The sequence below is a fragment of the Neomonachus schauinslandi genome, chromosome 6, assembly GCF_002201575.2.
Source record: "Neomonachus schauinslandi chromosome 6, ASM220157v2, whole genome shotgun sequence".
Classification (NCBI taxonomy): domain Eukaryota; kingdom Metazoa; phylum Chordata; class Mammalia; order Carnivora; family Phocidae; genus Neomonachus; species Neomonachus schauinslandi.
This window is the reverse complement of record NC_058408.1, coordinates 71,045,742-71,064,628: the sequence shown is the minus strand read 5'-3', so window position 1 is coordinate 71,064,628 and position 18,887 is coordinate 71,045,742. Positions and strand designations below refer to the sequence as shown.

Sequence of the window (18,887 nt, the reverse complement as noted above, 5' to 3'; positions counted from 1 at the left end):
GATTCACATTTTCATTCACGAAATCAAAGTTAATCTTAAATCAATCTTATAAAATGGTACATCTTATCTCTTTTCTTTCCTTCCCTCCGTCCTTTCAATTGCTTCCCATTTTTATATAAATACGAGCTTTTTGGCATCTACTGCCCATCTTATATTCCTCTTGATCCAACTTGCCCTCCACAATTACAATGATTTGCTTATATATTTTTACTCAGAGATTATAGAAACCATACTTCTTGATAATAATTCTAGATATCTATCCAAGCAGTCATTTTTTATTCTATGAATATGGAAAATATAGAGAACTATAGAAAAAAAAACAACACTGTAAATGTAATATTTACAACTATTTTATTTGAAATAAAACTTTGTGATTGGTTCATATTAGATTAAAATATAATTTTAATAGAAACTTTGGAAATTTTATTTATTTATTTATTTTTTTTTAAGATTTTATTTATTTGCGAGAGAGACAATGAGAGCCAGAGAGCATGAGAGGGAGGAGGGTCAAAGGGAGAAGCAGACTCCCCGCTGAGCAGGGAGCCCGATGTGGGACTCGATCCCGGGACTCCAGGATCATGACCTGAGCCGAAGGCAGTCGCTTAACCAACTGAGCCACCCAGGCGCCCCGAAACTTTGGAAATTTTATATTCAATGATTGCATCACCCAACCCTGAGGGAGACAGATTAATTAAGGTCACACTAACACCTATTCCTATTTGCTAAGCACAATTATCATTGAAAATAATTTAAGAACTAGGATTATTTTAATGGGTCAGCATGAACTGTATAGAATACATTTTGATATATTGAACAAGTTTCACTAAGTAAGATAAATAGTTGTGCAGATTATAAGGAGACCTAATCAACTTGATTGAATTCAAAAAAGAAGTAAGCAATAAGATTCTCTCCTGGGCGCTTGGTTGTGATAGGTGTGTTCCTATGAGAGGTGATCAAATACTTAGACTTCCTCTCTCAGAATGGACTCAGGAGTGGAAGAAAAAAAAATTAAATACAGGAAAGATGAGTGCACTTTGGTAGGCACTAAACTCGATTCTCTCCAAATGATACCCTGAGACCATTTCCACTCCTCTGCCTTCTGGATTGGAGAATGGCAGGGCAGTAACAGCTGTTGAACAGGGACCCCCAGGAAGAGCCACTAAGTGCCCTTTCTATTGTAAATCCCACTATTCTGAATGGGAAAATGCCTTATCTTTAAACATCTGCTATCTGGGGGCATTTCACAGTCCGGAGGTCAGAACATAACAATGGGAAGCAAGGAAAAGTATCTGTTAAAAATATAAAATAAATAGAAAATTAGATACTTCAAATCTACTTCTATCTTAGCTGTCTCTGTGTTCCCCTCACATAGATTAAAAATCACCTCTTTGTGCTGCTTCATTTTGGGTATAGAGAAATGCAACAAATTTCTGTATATTGATTTTGTATTCTGTGACTTTACTGAATTCATTTATCAGTTCTAGTGGTTTTTTGGTAGAGTCTTTAGTGTTTTCTACATAGAGTATCATGTCACCTGCAAATAGTGAAAAGTTTCACTTCTTCCTTACCAATGTGGATGCCTTTTGTTTCTTTTTCTTGTCTCCTTGCTGTGGCTAGGACCTCTAGTACTATGCTGAATGCAAGTACTGAGAGTGGAGATCCTTGCCTTATTCCTGATCTTAGAGGAAAAGGTCTGTTTTTCACCATCAAATACGATGTTAGCTGTGGGTTTTTCATATATGGCCTTTATTATGTTGAGGTATGTTCCCTCTAAATTTACTTTGTTGAGGATTTTTATCATGAATCGATGTTGTACTTTGTCAAATGCTTTTTCTGCATTGATTGAAATGATCATATGGTTTTTTTCTTCTTTCTCTTGTTGACTGTTGGTGGAAATGGAAACTGGTGCAGCCACTGTGGAAAACAGTATGGAGGTTGCTCAAAAAATTAAAAATAGAATTACCATACGATCCACTAATTTCACTACTGGGTATTTACTCAAAGAATATGAAAACACTAATTCAAAAAGACTTATGCACCCCATGTTAATTACAGCATTACTTACAATAGCCAAGATATAGAAGAAACTCAACTGTCCATCCATAGATGGATGGATAAAGATGTGAGATATTATATATATATATATATATATATATATATATATGGAATGGTACACAGCCATAAGAAAGAATGAAATCTTGCCATACATAACAACATGGAGGATATAATTAAGTGAAATAAGTCAATCAAAAAAAGACAAATACCATTTGATTTCACTTACATGTAGAATTTAAGAACATTTCAAACAAGCAATGAAAAAAGAGACAAACTAAAAAACAGACTTTTCACTATAGAGAACAAACCAGAGAGGAGGTGGGTAGGGGGATAGGTGAAATAGGTGAAGGGGATTGAATACACTTATCATGATGAGCACTGAGCAATGTATGGAACTGCTGAATAATTATACTATATACCTGAAACTAATATAACACTGTATATTAACTACACTGGAACTTAAAATTAAAAAAAAAAAATCACCTCTTACCACTTTCTTCAGTGATAATAGGGAGCAACTATTCCCAGAAGACTAAGCCATACTGATATCTAATTTTCTGTTAAACAGCAAAATCCTCAATCTCAGTTTTAGCAAAGCAAAACCACACTGCTAGAGTTTTGTGGCTATTTATATAGGATTATAATACAGTTACAAAGGTAAGCAAAATACAAAAATATCAGTCCTAGCTCTTTTGAACTTGTAGCCATGCTTTATTTGGAAGTCATTTTAAGTGGAAAGCAATATATTTACTTTTTTTTTTTTTAATATCCGCATCTTGAATGTGAATCGCAAAGCAATACAGATGGGACCATAAGAAACAGTCTAAGACAAAAACTGCTTAGCTTGAAGAAATAAGCTAAAAGACCCAATATATTTTAATGTTATAAGAATACTACAACTCAGGCATATTTCATTTTTCTGCATAAAAGCCAATAGTCATAATTTAAACATCTCTTTAAATGGCTGCTCTTTTAGCTATTTTTTTTGCAAATCTCAATTTTAATATATTCAGGTTATATACTATTCTCTATCCATGATGATACACAAATTAAAAGATGTGTCATTTCGACATGGTGTTTGTATTAAACCTCGTATTTTTCAAGAACCAGAAAACTCACTGAACTAGGAAAAATATATAATATATGACCCACAGGAAAATTATAACAGGAAAATCAAAGTTCCTTATGCAACATGTAGCAGAAAATCTATAGAGGAAAAAACTCAGGCCATGACAACAGCTTCCCAAGAAAGGTTCCACTCTTGCCCCTATAGCCCATTTTCTCCACAGTAGAGTATCCTACAAAGGGGCACACTGGGCCATGTCCAACATGGCTTCAAATTTTGTAACTGCTGCCTTTACATGAGATAATCCTGACCCACTACTATGGCTGGAGGGGCTTTGCTTGGTCTTTGCATTGCCTGTTTTTCAGCCCATTTGTGACTTTCTGGCTCCTTCTCCTTGCCTATGAGTAACTTTGCTTCCCTGGTCCCTTTCCTACATCAAGATTTTGTTCACATTTCTTCCCATGCTGGAAATCTCACTTTCCCTGTGTTTGTGGGTACATCCATTTATTTTCTCTCTCAGGGCTTAGCTTAAATACCTTCTAAGGGATTTTTAACCCCTGTAAATGCATCTCTCATTATTTACTTTAAAATCCCCATTTGTTATGGGGCACCTGGGTGACTCAGTCATTAAGCATCTGCCTTTGGCTCAGGTCATGATCCCAGGGTCCTGGGATCGAGCCCCGCATCGGGCTCCCTGCTCAGCAGGAAGCCTGCTTCTCCCTCTCCCACTTCTCCTGCTTGTGTTCCCTCTCTGTGTCTCTCTCTGTCAAATAAATAAATATAATCTTTAAAAAGAATAAAAAAATATAAAATCCCCATTTGTATTTATTATCACATTAACAATCTATAATTAACCCATTTCTTAATCTTTTATAAATCAGCCTCCCCCACCAGCATATAAATACCTCAAAAGCAGGAAACCTACCCATTTTGCTCACTGCTATGTCCCCAGCATCTGTCTGGCACATAATAAGTTCCTAAAATTTTTTGTAATTATTCCATTCATTTAGGAGTATTTTTGAATAAAGAGTAGATACACCATGAAAGTAAAATGGAATGAATTTGATCACCCAGAAAACTATCATAATCCTTTCTCTTACAGAATGTCATTGTTAATTTATCTCTTTTGAAATCCAACCCAGATTAGCTTTATATTTAGAGATTTTTATTCTGAACTGGTGACATCACTAATACAGTCAGCTTTCACTGTCCTTTAAAGAAAGGAATTAAAAACATACATGCACAGCCATACATATGCACACACGATTTTATTACACATGTTCTTCACAGCATGTATCACAAAGTTGGAAATTAACCAGTGAATCTGAGATGGGTAGACCATTTGTTTACATAATTCCATGTAAATAATGCCAGAGGTTTGTGATCTGTACAAGTCAAATGCAATATAATATTGTAAATGTATTACATTATGGTGTGTTCTATGAGTTGCCTTCCACAGAAGGTGGCTTTAGTCCACTCATTCATATACTGTCTACTAAAAAATCAGTTTTGTTAGGTTTCACAGTACATTTCCTAGTAACAGAAAATCTGGTAATCCATGCTGAAGTCTATTTTGCTTTTAAAATATTCTGATTGGTCAGCTTCTCTAGGTGTTTTTCCATCCTAAGAATGGAAGGGCATCAGAGTGAGTGATTAAGTTTGAATCCATGAGCTTGGTAATAAGGAATGCCCTTAAAGCAGGAAGTCCTACAACTGTATTCAGAGTGAAGTTCCTGTCTTGCACTAACTACTAGTCAGGTGACCTCAGTACAATAATTGTATCTTATTTACTTATGTTTCCCTCCTGTCTAACACAGTGTTTGGCATTTATGAGGGCTTCATAAATGTTTACTGAAGGCATTTAACCCGATGCATTAGCCAGAGCCTATCAGCATTCTTGAAAATTTATGAAACAGGTAACAATCTCACTTTATTCACTCTAATGAAATAAACTTTCCTGAAAAAACTGGGAAATAAGAGTTTTGAAGATTGGGCAGACTGACAAACTACAGAGTCACAAATGAAGGTTCAGTAGAAGTATGTTCTGGATTATCACCTGGGATCCTCTCTTCTGTGTAGCAAAATGATGCTGGAGAACACAAGTCAAAATCTAGGCTTTAGCCCAAGCTACAGCTAAGTCATAATGAGCCCATGAAATGAGAAATGTGGACTAGATGTCTACCAATATTGGCTGAAGAGCAAAAAGTTATGATTCTGAAATGTTCATTCTTGTATGTGAAAATAGACTGTTTTCAATATTTATGCACTCAATCTATTAGGTGACATTTGGTGATCAAGCCATGAATCATTTAACTCTACTAATGCAGGTCTCCCCACAACTACAAAGGGCCTCTGGTGTTTACCTACTGTGAATCAAGGGAGAAACACTCTATTAAAAGAGGTTGTAATATGGGGATTGTGAATTTCAGCGGCTGCGAGTCACTGTTATGGTAAACTTTTGTATTAATTGTCTTTTCATGTTGCTCCAGGCAAGTGGCTGAGAGGAGATTATTGTAAATAAGCCATGAGTATAAAAACCCATTCTTGCCACATCGAGAAAAAAAAAAAAAAAGAATCAAAGGAAGCTATTAACTTTGCTTTGCCAGGGAGCTATCCAACTCATGCATCCGAGTGTTTTTCTGTTGTAGTTAAAGGTAAGAAATGCCATAAGAAGCCAGTGGTAAAGTGAATCAGCTGTAAGAATAAGCAAGAAACATGGAAGGGAGGGAGGGAGGGAGGAATTGCACTGCCTAGAAATCCTGAAACCTTAGGAAATGAGAGCAGGCACATCCACCTGTAAGGATGAAGGTCCTAAGGTCCCATCGCATAGATGGCAACCTGCAGCACGCACCGAGAGACAGGTGAGGACTACTGTGGCCTTGAATTTTTAAAACCAGGCAAAATGTGAGTTTCCTATGATGTTTTTATTGACCGTCTAAAAGGACCATGAGCATGGATTCTTCATCATGGACCCTGAATGTTCTAAGGAATATAGAACAGAAATGCTTTACAGTTTTATGAGGAGCCCCTTCTGCTGTGTTTAATACAGAACTGCGGGCCAGCACCTCGACTAGATTTCTTATGTTCATGATCACTATTTTTAGCACGAAAATAATAGCAGGATAATAGAAGGATGGATGTAGGATGTATCACTGGCTTCATAAAAAAAGACAATTAAAAATTATTCACATAAATTATAATAAAATAATTCCACGGACATTTTTTGGATACTGACTAGCCACAGGGGCTGCATCAGAGAACAAGAGAAAAACTCCCTGCCTTCCTAGAACATAACCTCACGCCACTAAGGACTATTAATTCCAAACACCATGAGAACAGCCCTTCAACCATGGAGGCTCCCTTCTTCACTGCAGTGGTTTGACAAAGGGGGAATTCACAAAAAATAAGGTTCTTCTTCGTCTTTTTTTTTTTTAAACCCAAAATTCCAATAAAATCTCTTAGAAAATTATTTTAAAATTAAACTATGGGAAAAATGAAACTATGGAGAACTGACATCTTAACAGATGATTTTGTCCACAGGTTTCCCCGTGGGGTGTCAGAACAGATGTTTAAAACCTAGAACAGTCAAAATATAAGGTTCTGTTTTTTTTTTTCTTTTTAAAGTTTTGAAGTTGACCCCACCACTGTCCAGCATGTATGGCAATTAATCTTTGAATTAATATTCAGATACAAAGTTCCAAATGGCTTTTGAATAAATTGTAAGTGGATTTCACTCACATTTTGCCTGGTTTTAAAAAGTGGATTTCTCTTCACATATTTCTGTAGGTTATCCACTATATGTTGATTTATAACATTGTACACGCTGATGTAAAGTGTTATATTGTAAGGCTACTGTGTTCTATAGGAAAGTGAAATGGAATCATTTACAAAGGCTAATTAAATTTTAGGAACCTGAATAAAATTACTGGACCAATTATGTTGAAAAACAGACCACAGAAGTGAATTAGAGTAAAATAAAATACACATCCCCATAAGATATAAGGTATCTGTACTATGTGAAGGAAATGACCGTCTATATGGGATGTAGATGGTATAGGGGAGCAGCGAGGGGAAGGTCAGAGTCACTTGCAGAAATTTCTCACAATACACCTGTCCAGCTGGTAATCACCCTTCCCCTGGCCTGACTATCTTGTTTCCAGCCACAGGCAATTAAACACCCTGTGTAGAGTATTATGCTAAATACACAGTCCACAGTTATCTCATGTTATCCTTAAAACATTTTCATAAATTAGGAACATCATCTTCCAGTTAGAGTAGAAAAATTGAGGCTTACTAGATTAAAATTATTGAATTAATGATGCACAACCAGTTCATGACATAGATTTGAACCCAGGTTTATCCTGTCTCCAAATTCTATGTTCTTAACAACCTCACTGTATGTAGGAGTACTTTGATATTAGAATAGACAGCACATCACTGTACATGCTCACGCTAGGAAGTCCCTCTTTCTGTAGTGTTATATATTATAACCACCTTTCCTTTGATATGGTTTTCTCTAAGATAGACTAAGATAAAACTCAGCGTTGGATTCCTTAAAAACTAAACAAAATAGGGCGCCTGGGTGGCTCAGTTGGCTAAGCAACTGCCTTCGGCTCAGGTCATGATCCTGGAGTCCCGGGATCGAGTCCCACATCGGGCTCCCTGCTCGGGGGAGAGCCTGCTTCTCCCTCTGACCCTCCCCCCTCTCATGTACTCTCTTTCATTCTTGCTCTCTCAAATAAATAAATAAAATCTTTAAAAAAAAAAACTAAACAAAATAAAGCACAGCAAACACAATGTAATTGTACCTTCATGTATTCTTATCTTAAATAGCTCAGTTATGTTATCCACACTCAAGTTTTAGTTTCCATACATATCTCTTGAAAATTATCTACACAAAATATGGGAGAGACATTTGATATTATTAAAAACACACTGTTTAGGGGTGCTTGGGTGGCTCAGTTGTTAAGCGTCTGCCTTCGGCTCAGGTCATGGTCCCAGGGTCCTGGGATCGAGCCCCGCATCGGGCTCCCTGCTCGGCAGGGAGTCTGCTTCTCCCTCTGACCCTCCTCCCTCTCATGCTCTCTGTATCTCATTCTCTCTGTCTCAAATAAATAGGTAAAATCTTTAAAAAAAAAAAAAAAAAAAGAAATGTAAATCCAAATTGACAAAAAAAAAATTTGAATAGTCCTGTAACTACTGAAAAATTGAGTAAGTAATTAGAAATCCTGTCCCTCAAAATACTTTGAAGCCCATATATTATTATGGGTGAATTATAGCAAACACTTCATGAAAACAACTGTACTCTTACACAATTTTTTCAGCATACACTTAAAAGGAGCTTTATTAGGCCAGTGTAACCTTGATATCAAAAGCCGATGAGGAAATCAGGTGATTTTCATCCAACTTTTCTCATGAATACTGATGCAAAAATTATAAACAAACCAGTTCCGATTATAGCAAATCAGTTACACGCCAGTGTTTTTAGAATGCATAATATTTGTTAACCAAGTTGGATGTATTCAGGAGTGCAAGTTTCATGTAGTATTTTGAGATGAACTGACATTTTCACCATAATGACAACAACGAGACATATCACCAATGAATAGATTTAGAAAAAAATATTTTATACAATTCATCATCTGTGACTAAATTACATTTAAAAATCCTACAAACTAGATAGTGCATGAAACAAGTTTGTTGTTGTTGTTGTGTTGTTTCTGTTTTTTTCCCCAAGTTTTTATTTAAATTCAAGTTAGTTAACATGTAGTGTAGTATTTGTTTCAGAAGTAGAATTCAATGATTCATCCCTTACATACAATACCCAGTGATCATCACAACTAGCACCCTCCTTAATGCCCATCACCCATCCAACCCATCCTGCACCCACCTCCCTCCATCAACCCTAAGTTCTCTTAAGTATAGAGTCTCTTATGGTTTACCTCTCTCTGTTTTTATCTTACTTTATTTGTCCTTCCCTACCCCTATGTTCATCTGTTTTGTTTCTTAAATTGAAACATCTTTAATCTTACACAGGTATTTGCAAAATTACCAATAGCAAACATTGCATATCATAAGATAATATTGGATATTTTTTCCTTTCAGTTTAGGAATGAGAAAAATCCCTGTCATCATTGCTTTTATTCAACATTGACTGGGGATCCTACTCTGTGCATGAAGAAAGGAAAATAATTTTAGGATATAGGATTGGTGAAAAAAATTATTAGTTCTATGTAGTCTTTTAGCACATGTAAAAAATCCAAAATAATCTATTAAAAATTTAATGAATTTAGCAAGATTGTTGTAGCAATATACAAAAATTAATTGCAGTTCTATATGCCAGGCATAACTTAAAAAGCAAAAGAAACAAAACTGCTTATTATAGAATAATAAATATCAAATGTGTAAGAACAATTCTAAAAAAGATGGTAATTATCCATAATCCAGTTTTCTATTTGGAAAAATGAGAATCCTTATGGAAAAACTAAAAACGTAAATAAATGCAAAGATGTATATTAATGGGTCTGAAACATGCAATATTATGATGTCATATATGATGACACCTACAGTCAAAAAAAAAAAAAACCCTCAACACAATTATTTGTGGAAATACACAAGCTGATAGTAAAATTTATGTGAGAATTCAATGACAGAGACTAGTCAGGAAACTCTTTAAAAAGAAAAACAATGGAGGACTTTTTTATCAGATATAATGTAATATGCATGCATATATTCCAGATGCTTATAATACTTATATGAATACCTCAAATACATACAAATACAATATTGTGAAAAGATGAACAGAATAGAGGCCTCAGAATCAGAGCTACTCACACAGGGGCATTTGATGTAAGGCAAGGTTTGTCCTACAGACAAGTGAAGAGATTAAAAGTTTTGAAAAATTAATACTAGGTTAATTATACAAATATATGTATATCTATGTATATGTATGTTAAAAAAAAAAGTAATACCCTGCCTAAAACTATGCACATAAATCAACTGCAGATAAATTACAGATCTAAATGTGAAGTGCAAAGCAACAAAGCTTTTAGAAGTTATACTAAGATAATATATTTTTGACCTTAGGGCAGGGAAAGAATTTTTAAACAGTTCAAGAAAAAGTACTAACCATGCAGTATTAAACCTAAGAATCCTTTTCTTCAAAAGATACCATTAAGAGAGTTGAAAAGAAAACCACAAAGTTGAAAAATAAGATCTGTAATACATGTAACCAGCACATATCTTGTTTCAAGTGTATATTTAAAATTTTTTAAATCAATAAGAAAAAGATAAGAGCAAATAGGCCAGTTAGTTGAAAGAGCACAACACAGCTATAATAGTTGTATTCAATAAATATATGAAAAATGCTCTAACATTAATAACCAAGGAAATAAAATCAAAACCATAGTTAAACATCACTACACACATACCAGAAGATCTAAAATTAGTTAATATCAAGGGTGACAATTGTATGGAGCAACTAAAGTCTCATTTGTTGCCTCTGGACATTTTAAGTTATTATAACCACTTCAGAAAAAAATCATTATCCAGGGAAGTTAGATATAGGCATTGTCTGTGACTCAGTAATTCTACTCCAAAGTGTGTGTGTGTGTGTGTGTGTGTGTGTTTGTGTGTGCAGATATATATATATATATCTGTGTGCTCAGGTACACCAAGAAAAATATAGAAGAATGGGGCTCCTGGATGGCTCAGTGGTTAAGCATCTGCTTTTGGTTCAGGTCATGATCCCAGGGTCCCGGGATTGAGCCCCATATTGGGCTCCCTGCTCAGCGGGAAGCCTGCTTCTCCCTCTCCCACTCCCGCTGTTTGTGTTCCTGCTCTCGCTGTGTCTCTCTGTGTCAAATAAATAAATAATCTCTTAAAATAAAATACAGGAGAATGATCACAACAGTTGAATTCATATAACTGCAAAATGAAACAACCCAACTGTTGATCAAAAGTAGAATGAATTGTGATGTATTCATATAATTGAAAGATATGTAGCAATACACATTTCAAAGAAACAATTATCTACAATAAGGATAAATATCACAAATATATGGGCATGAAAGAAAAAGACACAAAAGAATATATTCTATATATTTATGGAAAGTCAAAAAAAAAAAAAAGGTAAAACTAAGCCATACTCTTTAGGAATGCATACTAAGTTTGTCATGGAAAAACATGCACAGAGGAGGCATTTCCATAGAATTCAGGAAAGTAGTGTGTTTTGTGGGAACAAGGAGGAATGCTGAGAGGCAGGCAACACGGTCCTTCCTGGTGTGAACCCTTGTTACAGAGCTGCATTCTCTGTGATAAAGCACCAACGTGGAAATACTGGGCTTGCACATATTTATATATATGCTATATATTAAAAAGAGGAAACACATAAAAATAAAATGTACTATTATTTAATGTAGCAAGAAATGTTATCTCAATTTCAAGTCAAATTTAATTGTATTCACTAAACTAAAGGAGGATTTTTTTTTTTTTAAAGATTGTATTTATTTGAGAGAGATTGAGAACGAGCATGAGCCAGGGGGTGAGAAAGAAGCAGACTCCTCGCTGAGCAGGGAGCCCGATGGGGACTTGATCCCAGGACCCTGAGATCATGACCTAAGCCAAAGGCAGACGCTCAACCAACTGAGCACCTCCTAAAGCGAGATTTTGAGTGTCAACTTTTTTCACTTCAATTGCTTTACTCCATAATAATTTTAGGGACTGCTAAAAAACAAAAACAAAAACAAAACAAAAATGTAATAAAGTGGTGATTGCAGTTTTATTTGATACTTGGCCTCAAGACTGAAACAAGGTAATGGCTGGTAAATATTTAAGAGGAAACTTAACCATCTCAAATTTCTGTCCAATTTGTTCTATGCTCAGAGATCATGTTGATATGGGGTTAGAGAGGACATGTCTAAATGCCACCGAGCCACTGTTTTTTCTTTTGATTTCTTCGAGATAGTGTGTGAGAATAGTTTATATTGAAGGATGAACTGAAGAAGAGCACAGAGAGTGAAGACGTGGACAATAGCTGTTCGGATTAAGGAAGAAGAGGACACCAGTACAGCTAATGGAGAGCTTCACCTGTCTTCATGATCTTGGGAAAGGCTAGTGTGTAGAGGACATGGTGTCAAGATGAGCTGGTGGATGTAGGGCTGTAGCAACCAGGAATCAAGCCTCATTAAAAAAGCTGTGTTCCCCAAGTACTGTGGAGAAACAGCCGTGATCCCGCACATGAAGGATCTCTTCCTGTTGAGACCACAGTAATCAGGGATCTCTAGAAATACTTGAACCGAGACATAACTTTAACACCCATGTGTACCAATAAAAAGTATATATATATATATGTATATGTATACATACAACTACGTGTATGGTATATAGTATATACAGTATAAAACTACAGAGTTCCATTCATATAGAAAATAATGAGGAAATTTAGCTAAATATGTAATGATTCTAAGGCATAATTTGTTGAATGATTTTGTGATACACTAATATGGATAATACATTGATTCATCCAACAAATACTGACCAAGAGTTTACCATGAGTTAATGATTTTACTGGGTTCTGGAAACAAAGTTAAATAATATATGCTCCATGGAAACAAGAACCATGGAGCAGAGGAGACAAGTGAAACAATTGTGACAGAGAATAGTTCCAAAAATGAGTTTTGGGGGACCTGGGGTCCCCAAGGCCCTTTCATGGGACCTGAGAACCTAACTCAAGTCCATATACTTGTGGTGCATCGTCTACCATCTTCAGCGTCTGTTCCTCATGAGGACCACAGGGTTTTCAGGAGGTTGTATGTGCTGTGACGGCATCATTGCTCTTGTGTCTAGTAGAATATGTGTTTGTGTGTTCTTGTGTTCAAAATGGTTTCTCGGTACAAAGGCTCTGTGGGGTCCTCAATAATTTTAAGAGTGTAAAGGGATCCTGCAACCAAAAAAGGTTGAGAACCACTTGTATACACAAGTGTCATTTCTATGTATGTTAATTCTATGAAGAAATGACAAGGTGTTTGGGGAAGTAAGGAAAAAATTACTGAGAAAAATCCAGGGATTAAGGGAGATCAAGAGGAGGGACTCCTCAATTAGACTGGATTATCCCTGAAAACTTACTCTGGTTTATTCAACCTCATCACCCAACGACATAGAAACCTACAGAGAATGCAAAGGTTTCAAAAGAAGGGAGGGATTTATAGGCAATGATGGGAAACCACCACAATATATTTTTTAAGAATACAGACTTACGGTAAATACGGGCTTATCATAGAGAGTTTTCACTACGACAAGGCCACCAAAGAATTAGTTGTACTTTCTTCTATTCAAAAGACAAATGGAGACATGGTTACCTTACAAATACCTTCCCAATAGAGCAATGTGGGTACCTCAGAATGCAACTACCATACGGTAATAAACGACCGTTTCCCTCATTCACATTGCTTCCTTTCACTGTAAATGAGATACCTCGAATATCCTGAAGTATAATAAAACCCTTGATAAAAAACATCAAATTTCCTTACAAAATTTATGTTACCTACTGCAGGGATTAAACTTCTTTTAATAGTTGAGTTAAAACATACAATTTCACCTGTTTAGTATCTAGGTATTTGAGGCTTTCACACATGATTCTCAGTTCATCAGATTTTTAAAGGGCTAAAAACAAGCTTTACTTGCCCAAGAAATATTTGCTCTGCACTTGTCATTATTATAAAGATGGTGCTGATGAAGCGATACATACATACAAAACCCAACTGAACAAATGAAAGGAACATTATTAGTAAAAAACCACCATCATAAAGTATTATATATTATATAAAGTATTTCAGATTCAGTGGCAATGATTTTTTTTCTTTTCCGAAAGAATAAAATGTTCTTTTTAATTGCCTTCTGTGTTTTTTACATGCATTTCTATTAGTATAAATATACAGGGTTGTCAAGTCCTCATGCATTATTTGCAAATTATAGCTGTTATTTTAAACACAAATTAAGCAGCCCCATGTATTTTACATGGCAGGTTTACAATTGTTCATAGAGAATCATATAGGACCTTTATAAAAATTGCCCATGTGTGACTCATCATATTATTACAGTGCTCATGTAAAATTAACACCAGAAAAGTTTAGCTTTTTGTTCCCAATGCCAAGGGATTCTGCATTATGAATGGAAATAAGTGAAGCTGGTTGATTTTACTTTCCCCCTTTTTTTTTTTTAATTGAGTACAGTCAAGACACAGCGTTACGTTAGTAGGTGCATAAAACAGTGATTAAGCTTCTAAGTTCTGCTGCGCTCACAAGTGTAAGCTCCCATCTGTCCCCATACGACACTATTACAGTATCATTGATGGCATTCCCTGCACCATGCCCTTCATCCCTGTGGCTTCCTCATTCCATAGCTGGAAGCCTGGGTCTCTGGCTCCCCTTCACCCATTTTCCCCATTCCCCACCCACCTCCCTTCTGGTGACCATCAGCTTGTTATAAGTCTGATTCTGTTTTGATTATTCACTTGCTTTGTTTTTTAGATCCCACATGTGAGTGAAATCATAGGGTATTTGTCTTTTCCAGTCTGATTTACTTTGCTTAGCATAACCTCTAGGTCCAGCCATGTTGTCACAAATGGCAAGATTTCTTTTTTTTTTTTTTTTTTCTGGTTAAGGAATGTTTTATTGTGTGTGTGTATACACAAACACACACCCACATCTTCTTTATCTATTCCTTGATCAATGGAAACTGGAACTGCTTCCATTTCTTGGTACTGAAAATAATGCTTCTGTAAACATAGGGATGCATGTATGTTTTAAAATTAGTGTTGTTTCCTTTCAGTAAATAGCCAGTATTGGAATTATTGGATCATCTGGTAATTCTATTTTTAGTTTTTTTTTGATAATCTTACATACTGTTTTCCACGGTACCTGTATACTCTCAGCTTTAGTCTAGCTGTTAGTGTTAATTTTGTACTCTCAAAAATGCTGTGTGGACTCAGGAAATCTTGAAAGATGAGGCTTCTCCATTGCACTGCCTGACGTCATTTAGTGTAGTTACTCCTGACATTTTGCCCCTCACTTAGTATTTAAGAAATTCTCTTCTCTAGAGGAAAATGATGCTATCAGAAGTCATTTCTCTTTTTTTCCCCAGAGATATTTCCAGAACTTCTCTTTCTAGAAACAAGGCACAATCACTGTTACCATTTGAATAGCATGTATTCTGCAAAAGTAGATTACACAATTCAGAATTGTAATTGTTAAAAACCATGAGTCATACTGTAGGTGACATGTGCTGGATACTGTTTCACCAACATAACCTTCATATGTACTTTAGATAACTTCTATCCTCCCAGAATTGTTATTCATGTAGTTAATATTCTAGAGATTGCTATATATATATTTTTTTTAGTTTGGGAATAATAATTTTTTAAAAGATTTATGTATTTATTTTAAGAGAGAGAGTGCGGGGGTGGGGGGCAGGCAGAGGTAGAGGGAGAGAATCTCAAGCGGGCACCCTGCTGAGTGTGGAGCCCAGTGCAGAGCCTGACACGGGCTCGATCCCATGACCTGAGCCGAAATCAAGACCTGACGGATTAACTGAGCCACCCAGCCGCCCCAATAATAAATTTTTTTAAGCAAGGAAAGCTATATGTATTTATTCCAAGAAATTAAGCCCTTCCCACTGAGTGTCTCTGGAGAGCCTAAAGCAAGGAGCCCTAAGAAACCAGAAAGTTTAACAAAGTAGTTGGAGGCGAGAGTCCACAAAGGCGCAGTTCTGAGCACACGGATGAGGACACCCTTTGCAATAAAACAGAGCCCCGCGGCTCTCGCTGCGCAAACTAGCAGGACGGGTCTCTAGAAAGACATGGGGGTCCCATCACTACCGCCCTCTGCAGCTTGCACAAGGTCTGAAAGACTGACCTCTACCAAGGGCAAGGCCGCCGCTTTTTTTTTTTTTTAAGATTTTATTTATTTGACAAAAAGAGCACAAGCAGAGGGAGCAGCACGCAGAGGCAGAGGGAGCAGCAGGCCCCCGCCCAGCAGGGAGCCTGATGTGGGGCTCGATCCCAGGACCCCGGGATCATGACCTGAGCCAAAGGCAGACGCTTAACTGACTGAGCAAGGCACCCTTTTAACAAACATTCTGGGCTCCGGATTTGAAAGTTGGACAGATAGTGGGACCTAAGAGACGGTAAAACACGCCCGCATATAGAGTCACTGGCACTTACCACAGTGTAATTTGCATAGTGACCATCACAGTATCCCATGACGATGGAGGGGAAGGCAAAAAGCGGAAAGTGATGATGGCATGCAAAATACACAACACAGCATTCATGACGTGGGGGTTGACCTTAACACTGGCTTCCCCTTACAATCACTCCGAAGGAAGTGTAGAAGTTTGGCCGCAAGAATAGAACCAAGTGACAGGAGAGGTCTTTCTGCACGTGACTGTCAATTACTTGGGAATAATTCATTTATTCATTTATTCATTCACTGATTCATTTACTCTCATTAAGGTTTTAGGAGATATGTTAACTTTTATTTCAAAATTAAATATGATACTGTTGCGATTCATTACATGTTTTCTAGGTCTCACATATGAGGCAGATAACGGGCATTTGATACTATTGAAGAATCGAGCCAAAAACTAGATACCAAAGAAAACTACCTGACTCAAGGGGCCCTGACTGGCCAATGAGGAGGAAGTCTGGACATTAGTAACAATAAGGCTGCAAGAGATTAAATGAGATGAGGTCATGACTTCAGGCTGATACTAAAATCCTATCTTAATGGTCACATGTGGAAGATGCTAGAAAGCCAAATCATTAATCACAAAAATAATATAGGTAAAGAATAAAAATCCTGTTTTGCCTTGAGATAAAATGTATCTTGAAATAATAGTTGATGAGAGAAAATTATTTCTCGAAAAAATGTATTCTTGCTAATAAAGGAGGGATAAGACAATTAGAATATCACCAAATTTAATCAAAAATGAAATAAAACAATAAGAAACATAATGCAAAAACGTGGAACTTCATAATAAATCATGCTAGTAGCAACTGAATGCATTTGTAATTTTAACATCACAGTAAGACAACCCAGAATTTATGTGACTCCCAACGCAAGTTACCAATACCACAGAAGACAGATTCCTGCAAACAAAAAAATAAAAACTCTGAATCAGAACCACATTTCACTAATTTAGAGGAAATACAGGGGAGTATATAATCAGAAAAACAGCATGCAAGAAACTCTACAGGACAAATCACTCAGTTCCCCCACACCCAAATAAATTCCAAGTAGTTGAACTGCTAGATGTGTGCCTTTGATAAAGGCTCCCTCTTCCATTTCCCTGAAATTTTGTGATTCTTCTGTCTGCATTATATTTCACTGTTTCCTTTTCTGCAAGGAGTAATGACACTCCACCTGGGGTTCTGAATGCCTAATTTTCCCCAAAATATATGAAAAACCTGGCATTTGAATACTAAAAAGTAGCTAAATTATTTATTTCTTTTGTAATAATTTTAATTTGGTGTGAAAGCATTTTTAAAACATGGTTCTATGGAGAGGATAACATTAATGGTGCTAAAAGTGTAGAAAGTAATTTATGTACAGAATGCTGAATACGTTGAAATGCACTCAAAGATTACACATCATCATATGTGGTCATTGTAACCAGCACTGGTTATGGATACTATCATTAATAAACACCTGCAATAAAGTTAATTTCTATTTAGACATCTTAACCTTCAGGAAGTGGATTTCCATCTGCTACTGGGTCCCCGAACTTGTTGCTCCTATGGCCAAGAACCCTTAGTCCTTTTTTGCCATTTGCTCTGATTCCCAAGAAGGACAAAAGCAAGTACTGTTTGCTCCATTTCTTCTCCCTCTCAACAGACAGATATTATGGTCAATGATCTCCCCTTAGGTCTGCCTCCAGGTGAGGTCTGGGGTTGGTACCACTGTCTTACTAAAAGCTGGGGAAAGAAACTGTAAAGTGTGTGCATGAGGGTGGGCCAGAGACACAAAACCAAAGTGACTTTAGAGGAATCAGAACATCACTGTTGTGTTCCCTGAGTGAAAGATTAGTAGGGGATGGAAAGGGAAGAAAATTGTGTGGTATCCCAAAATCTGTGAAAGATTTTCTCTTTCCTGGTGATTCACACCCTGATGGCTATTAGAGGTTGGCATTGCATGGTGATAATTGATAGTAATTTGCTTGTGGTAATCAAGTAATTTTAAAGAGATATTTATAGATAAATCAAGAGTAAAGCATTAATAGTAGTTTTGAAAAAAATGGAGAGATCAGAGATGACAGGAAATAAACAGTTTGTTATTACAGTTATCTGGGCCAACTACCAAAGGAAATTATGAAGTACAAACATATTTTTCTCTAAATCTGAGGGAAAAAAAATTAGAAGATGAATTATGCTCCAAATGCAGCCTTTCTCATGCTGAGAAGGAAAGTAATGGATAGCACCTCACAGTGTAGCTTGCAATCTGCAGCAGGGTTAAGAATCTGTGCAGAAGGGATGCCTGGGTGGCTCAGTCGGTTAAGCGTCTGCCTTCAGCTCAGGTCATGATCCTGGGGTCCTGGGACTGAGTCCCGCGCTGGGCTCCCTGCTCAACAGGGAGTCCTCTTCTCCCTCTCCCTCTGCCTTTCCCCCCTGCTCATGCTCTCTCTTTCTCTCAAATAAATAAATTAATAATAAAAAAAAAGAATCAGTGCAGAAGTCTCTTAAAAAGCAGATTTCATGCCTCCATGCCCACCCTAA

The 18,887-nt window shown here is 36.6% G+C and overlaps 1 protein-coding gene across 1 annotated transcript in view; it reads right to left on the bottom strand.

The window, feature by feature from the left end:
- LOC110571352 (dnaJ homolog subfamily C member 21-like) overlaps positions 1 to 16,447 on the bottom strand; it is a 58,514-nt gene extending 42,067 nt beyond the window's left edge. Inside the window, 1 exon segment of the mRNA XM_044916205.1 lies at positions 16,341 to 16,447. Within this exon segment, the coding sequence (XP_044772140.1) occupies positions 16,341 to 16,447 (107 nt within the window).
- Between the last annotated feature and the right edge of the window lie 2,440 nt (positions 16,448 to 18,887).